The 19,131-nt window shown below is 41.3% G+C and overlaps 1 protein-coding gene across 1 annotated transcript in view; it reads right to left on the bottom strand.

The window, feature by feature from the left end:
- Positions 1-19,131, bottom strand: part of ITGA8 (integrin subunit alpha 8) — a 186,224-nt gene that overhangs the window by 105,844 nt on the left and 61,249 nt on the right. The window contains exons 11-13 of the mRNA XM_003930633.4: positions 18,822-18,874; positions 11,944-12,149; positions 10,087-10,278 (exon numbers count right to left, since the gene is read on the bottom strand). Coding sequence (XP_003930682.1) covers positions 10,087-10,278; positions 11,944-12,149; positions 18,822-18,874 — 451 coding nt within the window. The remainder of the gene's footprint in view (positions 1-10,086; positions 10,279-11,943; positions 12,150-18,821; positions 18,875-19,131) is intronic.

The following is a 19,131-nucleotide window of genomic DNA, read 5'->3' as shown; positions in this document are numbered from 1 at the left end:
CATTCCTCAATTCCAGTCCAAGAGCTCTTGCAGTTGAATTACTTCAATTCAATCTATACACATGAGATATTTTTAGCCACAAATGTAATATTCTAATTTCTAATGTGTTTATCATGAAATTACAAATATCTTACTCATTAAGAACGTCATGTTTTGCTTTTCCCACAAAACTTGAGTAGCAGTTTAAGAAGTGAAAATAAACTTTGGCTATAAGATTTGAACCCAGTTCAACTCAACTTCACATTAACAATTTCAAGGAGCTCAAAGTGTAATTAAAATGTATTATTCCCTTTGGAGAAAGCCTCCTTTAATGTGTGGGTTCTGTTACTTGTTTGGTTGTGCTACACACACACACACACACACACACACACACACATTCATTAAAAAGATAATGGGTTATTTTATTTCATTGAGTGTAATTGTCTGAAATGGCTGCATGAGATAATCATATATTAGGGTCCTGGATGAGACAATGATAGTCTTGGCCTTCTGCCCATGTTTTCCTCCAGTTTTTATTGCCTGTGGTATTTCTACTCCCTAACAAAATCTGTACCTCCCCTCCTCCACCTTCCAATGCCTGGGCTTCCCGTTTACCAGATGGTGTTGTTTTACAATCACGTTTCACGGGATTAGAGTAGATCATTGGATTTCAGGATTCCTGACTATCGCAGCTGTTTCTCCTCTAAAATGCTCTCCCTTAATTAATGTATGCAAGATACTCCTCTGGTCAATCCTCCTTTCCCAATGAACTGAAACACAGAGACCCGAACACATCTACATTTGAATCAGAAAGTGAATTTTGATGCTAGAAATAAAAATACTTATGACTCTAGGTATTCTATGTGTGCCAGTGACATCTTTGTTGTAAAAAGCTTAAAAATGTATTGGGTGGTTAATGTTAGAAAAATTATTCTATATGTTATTTCCGCAATCAAATCTGTATATTCCATAACAAAATCCCCCCTACCATCTGTCCATGATACCATCCTTTTCTTGGGTACACGGAATTCAAATCTGAGTCGTCTTTTACACTCACCTCTTCCTGACCTCCTGCCACCTCCTCTCCCTTCCATCACTGCTAGTTGTTACAAGCTTTGTCGACTTTCCATTTACACTGTTGTGTTAGTTCCTTCACTTCAATTTCCCCTGTCAACACCATACTTCAGGCTGAATTTAGACGAATTTAAATACTTTTAAATGGGTAAAGGGCAGAGAGGGAGCAGCATGTTTCCTCTCTGCTACCCAGTAAGGCACAATAGTGAAAATGAAAGAGGCCAGCCATGGTGGCTCACACCTGTAATCCCAACACTCTGGGAGGCCGAGGTGGATGGATCACTCGAGATCAGGTGTTTGAGACCAGCCTGACCAACATGGTGAAATCCTGTCTCTACTAAAACTACATAAATTAGCTGGGCATGGTGATGCATGCTTGTAATCTCACTTGGGAGGCTGAGGCAGGAGAACCCCTTGAACTGGGGAGGCAGAGGTTGCAGTGATCCAAGATTGTGATACAACACTCCAGCCTGGGCAATAGAGTGAGACTCTTCGAAAGAAAAAGAGAGAAAGAGGAAGGAAAGAAATTCCTGACAGAAAGAAAGAGAGGAAGGAAAGAAATTCCTGGTAGAAATAGATAAACAAAATAAATCCCTGATACTTCATCCCCCACTTAGAAGCAGGAGGTGGAGGTGGGCGAGTGATTAATTACATCATGGTAGAGCAGCAACATCAGGATATGAGGGAAGCATTCAGTGAAGGTCCAGCAATGAAAATTCTATGCCTGATTCTCAACTCAGCAGGGTCTCCATAACTCTGTTCTTACTCTCATATTCCTATTTGTCTGGGGCAGAAGCAGCAATTGAAATGCTTTAAGTTAAATTGGGAGCCATGGAAGTTGATAAGCAAAAGAAAAATGAATATGGACTTGTGTGCCTGGCAAAAAGAATGCCTCCAGAATATAGGGTGTTATTCAAAAGTTGATTGAAAAGCTGACATTTATTAAACTATGGTCTGCATAATCTCATTTTAATTTTAGTATACAAATAATCTCATTTCATCTTTATATCAGCATGCGCTTATATGAGTTTACAGAGAGGGGAACGGAAGTTCAGAGAGGTTAGGAGATTTTCTCACTCTCATACAACTCGGAAGCAGTGGGATCCGATTTTCAACCAAGCCTGTCCCTCTCCAGCATCCTTGAATGCATTTTCTCAGAATCTTTTGTGGCCCCACATGACTGTGAGGTGAAATAGCTTACATTTTCTTCATAATTAGCAAATTGATTTCCTTTCCTGTTCTGAGCCATTTGGCAGCATTCTGTAAAAATCCTCTCCCAATCTAGAAAGTACATGCACACACAACCCAGTGAAGTAGGTCTCATCAGCCCCATCATACCAGATAAAGAAATAAAAGCTGAAAGTAAGTAATTGCTCAAATGTGATGCTAATCAGTGTTCAGTGGGAGTCTGAACTCAGGGAGTCTGATTTTCCTTCCCCTGTTCTCACAGACTCTTAGGTTAACTTTTTTTTTTTATTTTTGAGCCAGAGTCTCACTCCTGGAGCCCAGGCTGGAGTGCAGTGGTGCGATTTCAGCTCACTTCCTGGCTCAGGTGATTCTCCCACCTCAGCCTCCCACGTAGCTGGGGCTGCGGGCACACCCCACCATGCCTGGCCAAGTTTTTGTATTTTTAGTAGAGTAAGAGTTTCGCCACTTGCCCAGGCTGGTCTCAAACTCCTGGGCTCAAGTGATCTACCTGCCCTGGCCTCCCAAAGTGTTGGGATTACAGGCATGAGCCACCAACCGTCCTCATTGATTGACTTTAATGTAGTTTTTAAAATTGGTTTGATGTTTTCCAAAAGAAGTGAGGTGTCATCCAATCTTACCCTATAAACTCTCCTGCCGTGTACATACATATATACTGCATATAAAAAATACACACACACATAGATGTGTGAATATATGTATCTGTGCATCAGAGAGATTCAGAAATAATATTCTGTAATATGCACTATTTACCTTCTATGCAGTGGCTGGCATGCTTTGGACTCTTAATTATTAGTAGTAATAACTAGTATAATTGCAAAAATGTTAACATAACAGACTCTATGCCTGCACTTTGCTAGCATTCTTTCCTCCAAAGACAGGAAAAACAAGTAGTTTTGATGATAGGCTGCTTAGAAAAGGGTTTACAGCAGACAGTGAAAACCAGGAGACGCCAACACTGCCCAAGCTTTTAGATAGAGCTGCTAAGCATTTGGGCACCTGAAATGAGAAAGTGTTCATCTCAAGAATGGGAAAACCAACCCCATCATAACCCTCTCAGAAACCATCGCTGTTGGTAAGCATGGCTTCTCACAGACGCTCCATTCCCTAATCACGCCGAGTAGTCTGACTTATTTCCATTTAGCATTTTCAATATTAGTCTATGCACTTGTTTTCTCCCCAATTCTGCAGGTAACCAGGTAGATAAAGTGATAAAGTTTGGAATTTTGTTTCTGATCCACTTAGAAGGGAGAATTTGAAACAAGGCAGCCGAAAGCCTGTATGTCTCTGAGTGAATTTTAAAAGGACCCTGGGCACGGTGGTTCATGCCTGTAATCCCAACTCCTTGGGAGGCTGAGGTGGGAGGATCACTTGAGACCAGGAGTTTGAGACCAGCCAGGGCAGCATACTGAGACCCTATCTCTTAAAAAAAAAAATTAGCCAGGTGTGGTGGCAGGCTCCTGTGGTCCCAGCTACTAGAGAGGCTGAGGCATTTGGATCCCTGGAGCCCAGGAGTTCAAGGCTGCAGTGAGCTATGATTTGTGCCACTACACTCCAGCTTGGTTGACAGTGCAAGATCCTATCTCTAAAACAAAACAAAACAGAAAGTTGCCCCTGCCCCTTCCTGAGTGGGGTGTGCCCAGGCATCGCCATGGCAGTAACCACACAGAGGCAATATTAGAGAAAAGAGCTGCTGGTGGCTTTGGCAATCTGACTGCTGTAGATCTGGACACAGAGCCACCAAGATTCTAGGGTGGTGTTGCTCAAAGTGGGGTGCTGGGGAAAGGCACAGATTCCTCAGCCCCATCCCAGAGCCAGTCACCACAGTATCTGAAGGAGTGCTGTGCATTCAGCCTTTGTTAATAGGCCTCACAGATAATGTGCATGCACACTAAGTCTCAGCCCCTGTGGTGTGAAGTCCAGCAGTGAGGGCCGAACCTTAAGTGAGGAATCTGGCCACACCCACTCAACCTCTGCATCAGGATCGCAGTTGATAAACACGCCCAGGCGAGCTGTCTGCACACTCAGCAGGGCAACACTCCTCTAGAGGACTCCTTCCCAAAGTGCTGCACACCAGAATCACCAGGTCCCTTAAACACGTCACTATAGTTTGTGTTCCAGCCTGGAGAGTCTAATTTACTTGGTTTTGGTTTGGAGCAGGCGTCCCCAAACTTTTTACACAGGGGGCCAGTTCACTGTCCCTCAGACCATTGGAGGGCTGCCACATACTGTGCTCCTCTCACTGACCACCAATGAAAGAGGTGCCCCTTCCTGAAGTACGGTGGAGGGCCGGATAAATGGCCTCAGGGGGCCGCATGCGGCCCGCGGGCCATAGTTTGGGGATGCCTGGTTTGGAGAGTGACCTGAGCATTTGGAGGTTTTTATTCTTTTTTTGGATGGAGTCTCACTCTGTCACCAGGCAGGAGTGCAATTGCACAATCTCGGCCCACTGCAACCTCTGCCTCCCGGGGTCAAGTGATTGCCCTGCCTCAGCTTCCCAAGTAGCTGAGACTACAAGCATGTGCCACCATGCCCAGCTAATTTTTGTATTTTTAGTAGAAACAGCATTTCATCGTCTTGGCCAAGATGGTCTCGATTTCTTGACCTTGTGATCCGCCCGCCTCGGCCTACCAAAGTGCCGGGATTACAGGCAAGAGCCACTGCACCCGGCCGCATTTGGAGTTTTAAAAGTTTTCCAGGTGATTTTAATGTGCAGCCAAGGTTGCGAACTCCTGTTTATAAAGGCTGATGAGATAGATTTCAGATGGAGGAAGCCAATTTGTTGAATAGATTGTGACACTCAGAAGGCACAGGAATCTGTGTTGCATCAAACCCCTATCAACACCAGCAGAGATGGCAGAATATTCAAGAGGCAGAAAAACGGAGCCAGCAAGTGAGACATGAGGTTTCACTGAGGGCCCTGGTCCGGGGGAGAGAGTCCAGAGGTAGAGGGCTGGACAGGAGAACTGCAACCACCTGCAAAAGTCGTGCAGTTTGTAAAGCATCTTCGCTTAGTCGCCTTCTGCTGACAGTCTCCACCTGGCAACCTTCATTTAATCCAAACACAAAGGGCCTCACTCCCCTGTATGGCCTTCATTCCACACGACAGGCCCAGGTTTCAGGTCTTCCTCACAGACAAGGAATGGACTCTGGGCTGCCCACTCCCAGATTCCCTAGCTCAGATTTCCCAACCACATTCAGCTGTGCGTGCCACCCTGAGTCATTCTTGGGGTATGCCGAGGTTATTGCTCTCAGGTGCATCTACTTCACAGCGTGAAAGGCAAAATGCTTTTGATTCAAAAAAGCAGGACCCCAGCATGAAAGAAAATTCTCTTTTTAAGTTCTAAAAAGCACTGGTTTAGAAAATCACAAAACAGGCTGGGCTCGGTGGCTCAAGCCTGTAATCCCAGCACTTTGGGAGGCCGAGGCGGGTGGATCACGAGGTCAAGAGATTGAGACCATCCTGGTCAACGTGGTGAAACCCCATCTCTACTAAAAATACAAAAAATTAGCTGGGCATGGTGGCGTGTGCCTGTAATCCCAGCTACTCAGGAGGCTGAGGCAGGAGAATTGCCTGAACCCAGGAGGCGGAGTTTGTGGTGAGCCGAGATCGCGCCATTGCACTCCAGCCTGGGTAACGAGCGGAACTCTGTCTCAAAAAAAAAAAAAAAAAAAAAAGAAAGAAAATCACAAAACAAGTCACAGGGGCCTGGACTGGAACATACTGTTTATCAAGTGAACTATGGGGTTTAGAAAGCATGCCATCCATTACCTTTAGGGGAAAGAGGACTTTTGGTACTTCCCAGACAATACAGCGTTAAGACTGCAGCTCAATCCGTGGCTGGAGCAATGAGATGCCTGGGTGGAAACTGGCAACAGCTAAGGAAAATCGAGGTGGATCAGCCTGAGGGCAATCACAGAAACCTGAATACCCAACCTGTGAGGTCTGAGTCCTAACAGTGGCTCAGAAGCATTTGCTAAGAGGGGACTGAGAGAGGCTAAAAGAGGATGAAGAGGGCCCAGGACACAGGGAACGTTTGAGCAGCGGTCACTCCGCAGACAATTGAACTAGCATGAGCAATGCCCCAAAGACCACAAGGGACTGGGCTACTCTTTAGTCTGAAGCCAACAGTAGCAGGTGATGGATGTGAGCCCGTGAGCACTTCCCAATCTCTGGACAACAGGTATACCGCTTTCTACTCATTCCTTGGGAGGGTGGCTACACAGGGTGGAAAAAAAGAGTCTTTTTGGGGGGTGGGGGGGTGGAGTCTTGCTCTGTGGCCCAGGCTGAAGTGTGGTGGCACAATCTCGGCTCACTGCAACCTCTGCCTCCTGGGTTCAGGCGGTTCTTCTGCCTCAGCCTTTTGAGTAGCTGGGACTACACGTGCGTACCACCACGCCCGGCTAGAAGGATTTGAATCTGAATAAATGTTTATCTAAACCTAGAAGTGATTGCAAGATTGGCATTTTCTACCATGGTGGAAACGGAGGCTTTGAAAGCTAAGTGGAATTAATTCCTAGAAAAGTGAAGAAAGTTACATGTCTGATTCCTGAACTATGTCTGCAGCTTTCAATCAACTAGTTAAGAAAATCTAGTCACCTGCCTATAAGGCAGTTTCTTTGTAAGTCCTGGGATCTTGCTATCAAGTTAAAAAGGCTTCTTTGAATTACATTTTTTTTTTTTTTTTTTTTGCTAGAGGATGAGGATCAGGGAAAAATATTATAGAATCATGAATCACAAGACATCCATATTCCTACCTTAGAGGCAGAATTGGGGCTAGAACCCAGGTCTACTAACATGCATGGATGAACTCTGAAAGCCTTAAGACTCTCTTGAGGCATAAAAATTCAACCAAGCAGCACTGATGGGCCTACCTTAGTAAAGAACATTTATTTCAGAGACAGACACACTGCACTGACATCTCTGATTATTATAATTTGCATCACACTCCGCAGATAAAGTTGTTGACTAACAAACGGCCTCAGGTGAACATTTCTGATTGCTGAGGGAAAAAAGAGACATAATTAAGAGGTAATCAGCTGGGCACGGTGGCTCACACCTGTAATCCCAGCACTTTTGGAGGCCAAGGTGGGCAGATCACAAGGTCAAGAGATCGAGATTATCCTGGCCAACATGGTGAAAGTCCATCTCTACTAAAACTGCAAAAATGAGCTGGGCATGGTAGCGGGTGCCTCTAGTCCCAGCTACTTGGGAAGCTGAGGCAGGAGAATTGTTTGAACCTGGGAGGCGGAGGTTGCAGTGAGCCAAGATTGTGCCACTACACTCTGTCTCAAAAAAAATATAAAAAGTCCAGCCTGGTGGCTCACTACTGTAATTCTAGCACTTTGGGAGGCTGAGGTGGGTGGATCACGAGGTCAGGAGTCCGAGACCAGCCTGGCCAGTATGGTGAAACCCCGTCTCTACTAAAAATACAGAAATTAGCTGGCCATGGTGGCATGTGCCTGGAGTCCCAGCTGCTTGGGAAGCTGAGGCAGAAGAATCACTTGAACTCGGGAAATGACAGAGCAAGACTCTGTCTCAAAAAAAAAAAAAAAAAAAAGATAATCAATTATTAACATTGCACAGACTTCAGCTTCTTTTCCTTTTCCTGCTGCTTTTAATTTTTTCTTCCTAAAGGGAACATTCCTGGGGAGAAAAGTTGATTCATGCCACTCTCCTTCCTGGCTCTCGTTTGGGATATGTTTAGCCTTCAGAGGAAGTTGATGGGCTGACCATGTGATGGATACATCCTCTATTTCCTTTGCTTCATCGAATGCACAGCCTTTCTGTCAAGTTCCCTGGTACTAAGGATAGGAAGGAAACCTACGACTACCATAATAAATAGCAATAATTTTCTAATTGTTTACCTAAAAGGCAACGCAGGAACTGAATTTCATTAATCACCCTGACATTTTAGGGTGGGAATTACATAAGGGACCTAGATTCTTCAATTATTTTAAATTCGGATGTATTATGTACACAAACCTCCCACCATAACAACAACTAAGCACCATTGATTAGCATAATGTAACCTAAGAAAATAAATTTAACTGGATGTTCTCGAAATTGCCACAGGTAGAAAGCATTAGCATACGATATAATACCAAAGCCACTTGGAGCCTGCTATGACATCTCCATTAGTGTCATGAAAGGTTTATGGCAAATTTATAAGAATACGTTACAGTATCGTTTTTGTCTAACCCCAGGGGAGGCAAAGCCAAAGGCCTAAAATTAATGATGTCTATTTAGGCAGTGAGCTTATTGCACTACTGCCCCAAACAAAAAAATAGTTCTACATATGGAAAATTCCCAGTTAGGGGAGAGACTGGTGGAAAGAGACAGGGTTTTCATAAATAGTTGAAGCTGTCATTTAACTATTAATGATTTCTAAGTACTTATTGAAACCATCTTAAAATAACAAAAATGAAAAACCATAAAACCACGAAGTCTGATGTTCTCAGCTTAAAACTCTGAATAGTGAAATCAGCTTTTAAGACAAATCCATGTCTTCATATAGCACGCACAAAACATAAATTATCTGTGCTTTATGGCTCTCCATGTGCCTTCAATATGAATTAGGTAAATCAAGAACAGTTTATGGGCCAGGTGCCGTCTCATGCCTGTAATCCTAGCACTTTGGGAGGCCGAGGTAGGTGGATCAGAAGGTCAGGAGATCGAGACCATCTTGGTCAATATGGTGAAACTCCGTCTCTACTAAAATACAAAAAACTAACCAGGCATGGTGGTATGCACCTGTAGTCCCAGCTACTCAGGAGACTGAGGCAGGAGAATCGCTTGAATCTGGGAGGTGGAGGTTGCAGTGAGCTGAGATCACACCACTGTATTCCACCTGGTGACAGAGTGAGACTCCATCTCAAAAAAAAAAAATAGTTTATGATTCCTATAATGAACCAGTTCTTTTTTCTCCACTTTAAAATGTATCTTTGGAAAACCACAAAATGTGGCTGGAAGATATGTATATATATATTATATATTATGCATGTTATATATAAAACATATTTTATTTATATATAATATATACTATTTTATATAATATATATTATATAAATAAATATATGAAGATGTGTATTTTTTGAGACACAGTCTCACTCTGTTGCTCAGGCTCAAGTGCAGTGGTGCTATCTCGGCTCACTGCAGCCTCCACTTCCCAGGTTCAAGAGATTCTCATGCCTCAGCCTCCCAAGTAACTGGGACTACAGATGCCCACCACCATGCCCAGCTAATTTTCGTATTATTAGTAGAGATGGGGTTTTACTATGTTGGCCAGCTGATCCCAACTCCTGACTTCAAGTGATCCACCCATCTCGGCTTCCCAAATACTGAGATTACAAGCTTGAGCTGCTGTGACGGACGGGCCAAGCAGGAAGATGTTTGTGCTTTAAAAACATGAGCTTTATGACAGAAATGCTGAGGTTCATACTATAATAGGTGCTATGAGCTCAAAAGCATTAAAACAAATTGCTCCATAAAGGATGAAAGCTGTCTGTGTCAGGGCAGGCCGTGGTTTTGAGGAGTTTCAAATGAAAACATGGGTTGTGAAGTTGACAAGTTTTACCTACAATGCAGATTTTTAAGCCATTTTGCCTTTCTGTCATTTTTCTCTTGACAGGAGAGGGAAGTGTGTGTGTTTATCTTTCTTCAAATTCTCATGAAAGTCACTCTGGAATCATATATTAAAGGAACCTGGGCCACACTTAAGCTTCAGCCTCATCTGTAGGAGAACTGCCTTCGCATGATGCGTTTTCCAGAGAATGGACTCTTTTCAGGACGTAGACTGTCATGTGGGAAAAGAAAGAAGACCATACCTGGGTAATCATTCTTGTCTATGTCTGAATCTCCTCTTAAAGTAAAGCCAAATCCAGAAGGGACAGCCTGTGAGGTCCACACTCCTTGCAGCACTTGGGAGGGCTTGGTGTTTAAGCCGCCCTTGTTCCCGTTATAAATGAGCACTTCGCCTCTTTGATCCTTGCCTGCAAAGGGCACGCCAACGGCAATGTCTGAAAACAGAGACAGAAAAGCATCGTTTATGTGTGTATGTATGTACGTATTTACTTCTTCATCTATTCATTTTAGAGATAGGACCTCACTCTGTCACCCAAGCCGGAGTGCAGTGGTGGGATCATGGCTCGCTGCAGCCCCAAACTCCTGGACTCAAGTGCTCCGCCTCCCCCAACTTTCCCAGGAGCTGGGATTACAGGTGCACACCACCATGTCCAGCTACTTTTTAATTTTTTTTTTTTTTTTGAGAGATGGGGCCTTGCTATGTTGGTCCAGAATGGTCTGGAATTCCTGGCCCTGAGTGATCACCCCACCTCAGCCTCCCAAAGGGTTGGGATTAAAGGCATGAGCCAGTGTGTCTGGCCATAGAGACGTTTCTTTTTTAAGTACAGAAGAATTGTTTAGAAATAGAGTTTAGGATATTAAAAGAGCAGTATCAAAAAGTCTAAAGGGCTTATTATGTTTTCCATGAAAATCCTTTAAAGTCATTTAAGAATGACTGCTGTAATGACAAATTATTTATTGCCTTTATCCATCCAACAAATATTTATTAAGAGCCTACTATGTGCTGGTTGTAGTAGGTACAACAGCAAATTAGACACTTAAAGCTCCTGCTTTTAGGAAGCTTATATTCTAGTACAGGTAATTGACAATTTGAATGGAGAAATAATCAAGAAATTATCAAAAGCAATAAATGCTATATAGAGAATCATTTATATTTTTGAGATGGAGTCTTGCTCTGTTGCCCAGGCTGGAGTGCAGTAGCATGATCTCAGCTTACTGCAGATTCTACCTCCCAGGTTCAAGCGATTCTCTTACCTCTGCTTCCCAAGTAGCTGGGACTACAGGCACATGCCACCACGCCTGGCTAATTTTCTATTTTTAGCAGAGACAGGGTTCCACTGTGTTGGCCAGGCTGGTCCCGAACTCCTGACCTTGTGATCCACCCACCTCAGTCTCCCAAAGTGCTACGATTCCAGGTGTAAGCCACCATGCCCAGCCTTGGAGCCATAAGCTTTTTACAAGTATTGTTTTATGGTACTTTAAAAATGACTAACCATATGCTACTGAGAACTGTTTTATCAAAGAATGTGTAAGAGCACAGTAACATTTGCCAAATATACTAATCGATACTAATCTGATGTGAATACTTCCCAGTCTACTTTGTTAGAGCAAGATCCTGTTACTTCCTTGACTTTAATCAAGAAACCCACTATACCTTGGTTCTTAACTTAAAGGTTCTGAAAATGTATGCAAAATTTTGTGTGAACTGTGTTTTTCTGAGGAGAGGGTACTTGGACAGGTTTCATAAATTCGAACCTAAAGAACTACAAGCCTGGCTGGGCGGGCATGGTGGCTCACACTGGTAATCCCAGAACTTTGGGAGGCCAAGGCGGGTGGATCCTTTGAGGTCTGTGTTACATTGTAATCTTGTGACATTTGAAAAAAAAATTTTCAGAAAGGTGGAAAGGGAAGTTTCCATGTAATATTTATGTTAGTTGAAATGTATAAACTTAAAGCTGCCTTGAGATTTGTGATAGTTTATTAAAAATCAGTAATAACTGTACCCACACACACCATATTGAATACTTTAAAACAGGCATTGTTTCCTTTACGCAATGGTGACGACACATAAATGGCTCCCACACTTTGGTTTAACTTACCATTGTATCCGTCTTGGTTCAGGTCTCCTAAATGCGCCATAGCACTACCGAATCTCCCAAAAGTCTCTGTGCCAGTGAGAATCTGGGGGTCTCTGAAGAGGAGAGAGCTCACTTGCAAATACAGGTAGATTTGCCCTACTTCTCTGGGGTTACTCTCAAATTCACGTTCCATAAAGAGAGGTGCCCCAACCAGGATGTCATCCAGTCTGCAAGGAACAAAGAAAGCAGTTCAGCACACTGGCAGGCAGGAGAGTCATTTGGGGTGTATTTGTAATCAACTAGACTGGTACATTTCCATTGGTATTTTTCCTCTTCTGAGGGTCATTTTACAATCATTATATTTCTTTTACTGCTTTATGTCTATGGAATAGAAAGCTGTAAGAAAATAAGAGTTGTTAAATTTTCACACGGAACATTTTAGCTATGTTAAAAATGTCTGCTTTTAAAAAAACCACAGATATTTCACCATTTTCAGCTTCTTAGTACGTTTCCAGAAACTGTAGTTATACAAAGAAAACATATCAAGAAAGAACAAAATAGCTTTTTGTAAAAATAAATTAGAGTTTGTCTGCAATTAATATAACTATACATTTAAATTACTCAGTTTTTATGCAGTAATCATGTTTAAAATCAATTTTGTCCTTCTCTTTCCTTTGTTAGCTCAATTTAAATAAAGCAGAGAGTAGACAGGTGTATCAAGCTGGCTAGAAACATAGCAAACAACTTCGCAGCCCAAATAAAAATGTATATTCTTTGGATTTGTAAATTATAGCAAAAAACTAATATGTAATTTTTAAGGTTAAAAAAAATTTAAGAGATGTTCAAGCAAATTATTTTGAGAGAAAGATATAACCACCTGGAGAAAAAAATAAAAGAGTGGTTACAGGTGTTTCCTTCACAGAACCAGATGGGCAGGAAGAGGACTAAAATGAGAACCGTCACCTTGAGCCTTCTAAGAGATTTGATTTTTAAGAAAATGTATAACTGTAATTTTTATTTTAAAAATTTAAGTGACCAACCAAAAAAAAAAGTGTGTGTGTGTGTGTGTGTGTGTGTGTGTGTGTGTGTATATATATATATATAATTTGATCTAAATTTATAGTCTCCAATAAAGAGTGCCTGCAGATACCCTGTCTTGGCAGATGCAGTAATCTGAAGGGTGACCTGAGACAGGAATATATATTTGCATTTGACTTTTATGTCTATGTAGATTAGGTAATATGGTGAAATCTGCCAAGCAAACTGATTGAAATATTATGAATATAATTTAGCATTATATGTTAGTATTATTATAAATTTATATAATCATATGAAGAAAAAATATGTATAAAATTATATAACAATATATATTAACATTTTAAATGTAAGAAATATATAAAATTATATAAATTCAGTATATTATATAGATTTAAAACACTATATTATATATTATATCTAAAAATTAAGCTATATCAATAACATTGATACATGTATAATAAAATCAATAATATATTAATATGTATAAATAACAAATATAAATAACAGATTCCATATCAAGTGTCTCATATACATATTTAATATAATTAATATCAAAAGGCAGGAATGAAGTGGGAGCAGATGCAGCCCCTTGACCTTGGACTTCTAGCCTCCAGAAGTATAAGAAATACATTTTTTTCTTTATAAATCATCCAGTCTCAGGTATTCAGTTACAGCAACAGAAAACAGGCTAAGCTATATATTGCTTTAACATAGAACTTTTCTGTTTCTTTTTTTTTTTCCCATTAGTACACTTTGCCTGCTAATGCCCATGACTAATATTCAGAATTTAGTTATTAAAAGAATACACATTAGTGGACTATATAGTAGATATCAAATCAACCTAACTGATAAGCAAGAACTAACATCACTTCAGTTACATTACAGAAATTAATTTATAACCTTTTTATGGTTGATTTTTTTTAGATTTTTCTACCTAATTCAATCATAATGATACATCCTATATGAATGAACATACTTGGACTAAATCTAGCATAAAAATATAGTTCCCTAAGCTGTTTGCTTTGAAACATTTTTCTGTAAATTGTTCTCAAGTTAACTGCTAAGAATCTGTTTAAATTTGGCTCCTTTTGGTCTGGCAGAGGTTAGAAACAACAGTCTTATAGAAAGTATCCAATGGATTAAATTGTAATTCAGTGAATTTCTGAAGCAGTATAACTATTATAAGGCTCAAAAGCCATAAGAAAAAAAACATATGTGCTTGCTTGGGCACGAGATAAAAACTATCATCCATTTGTTTTTAACAGGTTTGTCCAGAAATTCCTAACAAAGCTTACACTGACAGAATCTGTAGTGCTGGAAGTCTTAAGATACCAAAACTGAAGATAATTTCCCCAGCTTGTTTATATTTTCAACACTGTCACAGGCTTGACAGTTTTAACCATCAACCAGCATGTACACAACTGTTGAGATGAAATGTTGGCAGTCCAGTCCATCATACTGGGAGATTTTTCTTAACAGAAAAATAGCGGGGAAAATTTCCACTAGTTAACTTATTTGGTCACTTTACTTATTGACACTGTCATTTTACTTTTCCCTGATGTTGAGATTTTGGAGCATTTTTAGGGATCTTGTTTCTGTTGACTAGTTTTCAAGGAATATGTGTTTTCCAAGAATGTTCACTAGAGAGCCTCCTGCATAAATATACTTAATTATCTCTGGCTTGGGGAAAGGAGAGTCTGGTTCAAGCCCATAAATGTGTGTGCACAGGGGAGTCCTCACTTCTGAACCATGAGCAATGATCTAGCCAAGTGAGTTTTTTAGACCCAGTGAAATATCTTGTAGATATCATCATTATTGTAATTTCAGACTTCACTTGAGTGGTTATCTGGCATCTTTCTCTGGCCAATCTCAATTACTTCCAGAGCATACTTAAAATAGGACGTTGAATTTACATAGCATGTAAGTAACTTAAAACAGCAAATGATATACTGAGAATCTGTGGACAGTTTATGAATGGCATTAGTAAGTTAATGGAAATATTCTTCAATGCAGTCTAAAGAATTCAGAAAATACTACATAATAAAAAAAACAATATGCATAGCAACTTTTAAGAACATCAAGAAAGAAGAAATTATTACTTAAGAAAAGTCTGGGCTGGGCACAGTGGCTCATACCTGTAATCCCAGCACTTTGGGAGACTGAGGCCAGTGGATCATGAGGTCAGGAGATCCAGACCATCCTGGCTAACACAGTGAAACCCCATCTCTACTAAAAATACAAAAAAATTAGCCAAGTGTGGTGGCCAGCACCTGTAATCCCAGCTACTCAGGAGGCTGAGGCAGGAGAATTTCCTGAACCCGGGAGGCAGAGGTTGCAGTGAGCCAAGATTGTGCCACTGCACTCCAGACTAGGCGAGAGAACAAGACTCCATCTCAAAAAGTAAAAAGTCCTGTGTTTGTTACTACCGTGTTTTGATTAACAGGAAGCCAATGAGGTCCTTTTCTCAAAAAAATTTTTTTAACATAACAAAAAAAAAGTACTATAAACGTTGTCACAAAACTTTACTATAGACTACGCATGTTTCCAGGAAGAACAGGGTGCCCTGCAGGGCATAAGGTGAAACTTGGGAAAAGTCCCAAGGATTCAAAACAGGAATGGGCCGTGGAAGAGAACCCATGGAGTGGATCCGTATAGCAGGGAAAAAGCCCCTGGTGCTTGTATGTGACCGTCTGCGGGGAGAAACGTGTCTGTGCATATCTGAAAGGCCGCAGTGGGGTCTTTTCTTTCCCCTGTAGCATGCACTCAAGAAATCTGGACAGCATGCTAGGTTTGCCTTCAAGTCCTTCTTCAGCTGTTTTCTTTCCAAATGACTAAAAGGCTTTAATTACATTTACAGTCCACCTAAGTTGGAAATCCTGACTGACAGTCCTAATGGCTACTTTATTTTTACAACTTAGATATCTGAAGATGAAGGCAATTTATTTTTAAATTAACTGCTTTCAGGATAAGATTGGGATTCAACTATAACTTCGAAATACATGCAGAGTGCAAGCTGCCATCTCCCGCCACTGCTGTTGTGCATACAGAGTCATTGCACTGCCCTCCAAGCCGCTGTCCTGCCTCCCCTGGTGCATGGCAGGAGGCTTCCAGAAGGCTCCGTGGCCATCTAGAACTGGTAGACGGAGCACAGCTGATCACACTGAAGCCTGGGCAGGTACTGCTCACCTGGAATCCCCGTGGCTCACAGGATGTTTGGCCCTCTTGGAAGTGGACTCGTTGTACTCCGTGGGAGAGTTTGTGTGGCGCCGTGTGTGGTATCTTGGAGTAAATGCGGTGACTTGCACACCTTCATGATCCAGCTCCCCACGGTTCAGTCTTCATGCCTCTCCACTGGTTCTTGAATATGCTTGGAGCTCCCCACTCAGGGAATACGCACCTTTTGCTCTTCCACAGGGAACACTCCTTCCTCCCGCTTACATCACCACGGCTGGTCCTCACCTCCTTTAGGTGTTTCCTCAGCTGAAATCTTTTTTTTTTTTTTTTTTTTTTTTTTGAGACGGAGATTTGATCTTGTAGCCCAGGCTGGACTACAGTGGCACAATGTTGGCTCATTGCACCCTCTGCCTCCTGGGTTCAGGCGATTCTCTTGCCTCAGTCTTCTAAGTAGCTGGAATTACAGGTGCCAGCCACCATGCCTGGCTAATTTTGTATTTTTAGTAGAGATGGGGTTTCACTATGTTGGCCAGGCTGGTCTCGAACTCTTGATCTCAGGTGATCCACTGCCTCAGCCTCCCAAAGTGCTAGGATTACAGGCATGAGCCACTGTGCCCGACCCTTCAGCTGGAATGTTAGACCTTCACAATTTACCCAATTGGGGATTCCATCCCTTCAGATACTCCCTATCTCTCCTCTCTATTTTAACAAGTTTATTTAACAGACTTTATGTTTTAGAGCAGTCTTAGATTATTTAGATTCAAAGCAAATTTGAGCAGAAAGTATAGAGTTCTCCCGTTACCCTCTTCTTACCCTACAAAATTCCACACTGTCACATCCCCCACCAGAGGCGCATGTTCGTTCCAGTCAATGAGCCTACATTCATACGTCATTGTCAGCCAAGGCCATGGTTTACACTGAATTCACTCTTGGTATCAAACCTTCTATGGGTTTTAACAAATATATAATAAGGACACTTATCCACTAAAATTCACTCCCTAAAAATCCCCTGTGCTTCACCTGTTGATAACTTTCTCCTTCAGAACCCCTGGGAAACATGGCCTTGTTACTATCTTTATAGTGTTGCCTCTTCCAGAATGTCATAGAACTGGAATAACATAGAATGCAGATCTTTCAGACTGGCATCTTTCACTTTGCAACATGCAGTTAGGGGTGTGTGTGTGTGTGTGTGTGTGTGTGTGTGTTGAGACAGAGTCTCACTCTGTCGCCCAGGGTGGAATGCAATGATGAAATCTTGGCTCACTGCAACCTCTGCCTCCCGGGTTCAAGCAATTATCCTGCCTCAGTCTCCCAAGTAGCTAAGACTACAGGTACCCGCCATCATGCCCGGCTAATTTTTGCATTTTTAGTAGAGATGGCGTTGGCCAGGCTGGCCTCGAACTCCTGACCTCAGGTGATCGACCTGCCTCAGCCTTCCAAACTGCTGGGATTACAGGCATGAACCATTGCGCTCAGCCCTTCTGTGTGTTTTAATGAATTGATAGCTCATTTCTTTTTAGCACTGAGTAAAATTCAATTATAAGGATGTATCAGAGTTTATGTATTCATCTACTTGGTTGCTTTCAGCCCTTTTGTTTTATTGTCTCCATAATACTTATAACTATCTAACATACTCTTTACTCGGTTAATTTTTGTAGTGCCAACCTTCCTAACTCTAGTATAGCTTTCATGAAGTTAGGGGTTTCTCTGCACCTAGAACAGTGCCTGCTAGTGCATAGTAGATGCTTGAGAAGTTTATATTCAACGAAGGAATAATAGAAAGATATTTCCCAACAGGTATGAAATTTATCTCCAATTAAATGCCACGACAAAATAAATAAAGTCAATTGATAGCTATTTGAAGGCCACAGAAAATATCTAGCAAAGATAGATCTAAAGTACTTAACCCACTGCCTAGAACATAGTAAGGATTCTTCAGATATTTGCTTTCTGTGAAAATGTGAGCTCCCTGAGGAACTCCATCTGTCTTCTGTGTATTCTGGGCACCAAAACAAAGCCTGGCACATGATGGGTGACCCAGTAATATTTTGGGGTGGATAAGTAATATATCTCATTCTAATGGTTTTTTATTTAATGTTTCATTAATTTACCTGTCAGGTGCTGTTAGTGAATCAAAGGGGTGTTTAATCATAATTTATTTTTGAAATAATGACTTAAACACAACCAAAATTTACCTTGCTGTTTGGTCCGTATTCAACTGTAATTTTACCACTGAAATCTAAAAAATAACATTATAATTTCATCTTTTCCATGGGTGTTGATAGTGTAATACATTTTTAAAGCAATGTAAAAAAAGATCCATTTATGTGCAAACGTTTTGTGAATGTATCACATGCTGGGGAAACGTTCTAAAAGTGAAGAGAGATAGATGAATGTCCTCAATGGCTATGGATTTTGAATGGCTGTAGGCTTTGTAAAATTAAAACGAAATAAAATAGTCCTCTTCTAGAAGCAGCAGATGTGGAAAATCTCAGTAAAGACAAAATCGGATGACAGAGAATTGTTTAATAGATGCATCCTCTTGTCGTGAACCAAAAAAAAGTTGAGAACAAGAGAGCCTCTATCTTGTTGAGGCAGTAAGGAAGGACATATTTTGTGAAGGGAATATACAACATCTTTATGGATGAATATAGCGTATTATATATGCGGGAAGTCTAGAAACTTACCCATCGCTGTTTACATCTGATATGACCACGGTATATCCAAAATAAGATGCCATCTGCAAAGGAAAACCAGGAGATGACATTTTATGTCCAAAAAGTCATTTTTGTAGTTATGTTTCCATTATCCCTGAAAGATTCATCTCATTGTGGTGCATTTTTTGCTTTTAAATTCATAGACTCTTGGACATGGCCAAGGTCCTTGAGTTATTTAGTCTAACCCCTGCCCCAGTGAATAATTTTCCCCAGAATAACTCTGACATCCGCTTGGACATCCTCTGCGGATGTTCAACAATCAGCCCATTTAATTTGTGGA

Source organism: Saimiri boliviensis, chromosome 8 (genome assembly GCF_048565385.1).
Source record: "Saimiri boliviensis isolate mSaiBol1 chromosome 8, mSaiBol1.pri, whole genome shotgun sequence".
Taxonomy (NCBI): Eukaryota; Metazoa; Chordata; class Mammalia; order Primates; family Cebidae; genus Saimiri; species Saimiri boliviensis.
Note: the sequence above shows the minus strand (reverse complement) of the source record. Positions and strands in the feature narration are given on the sequence as shown.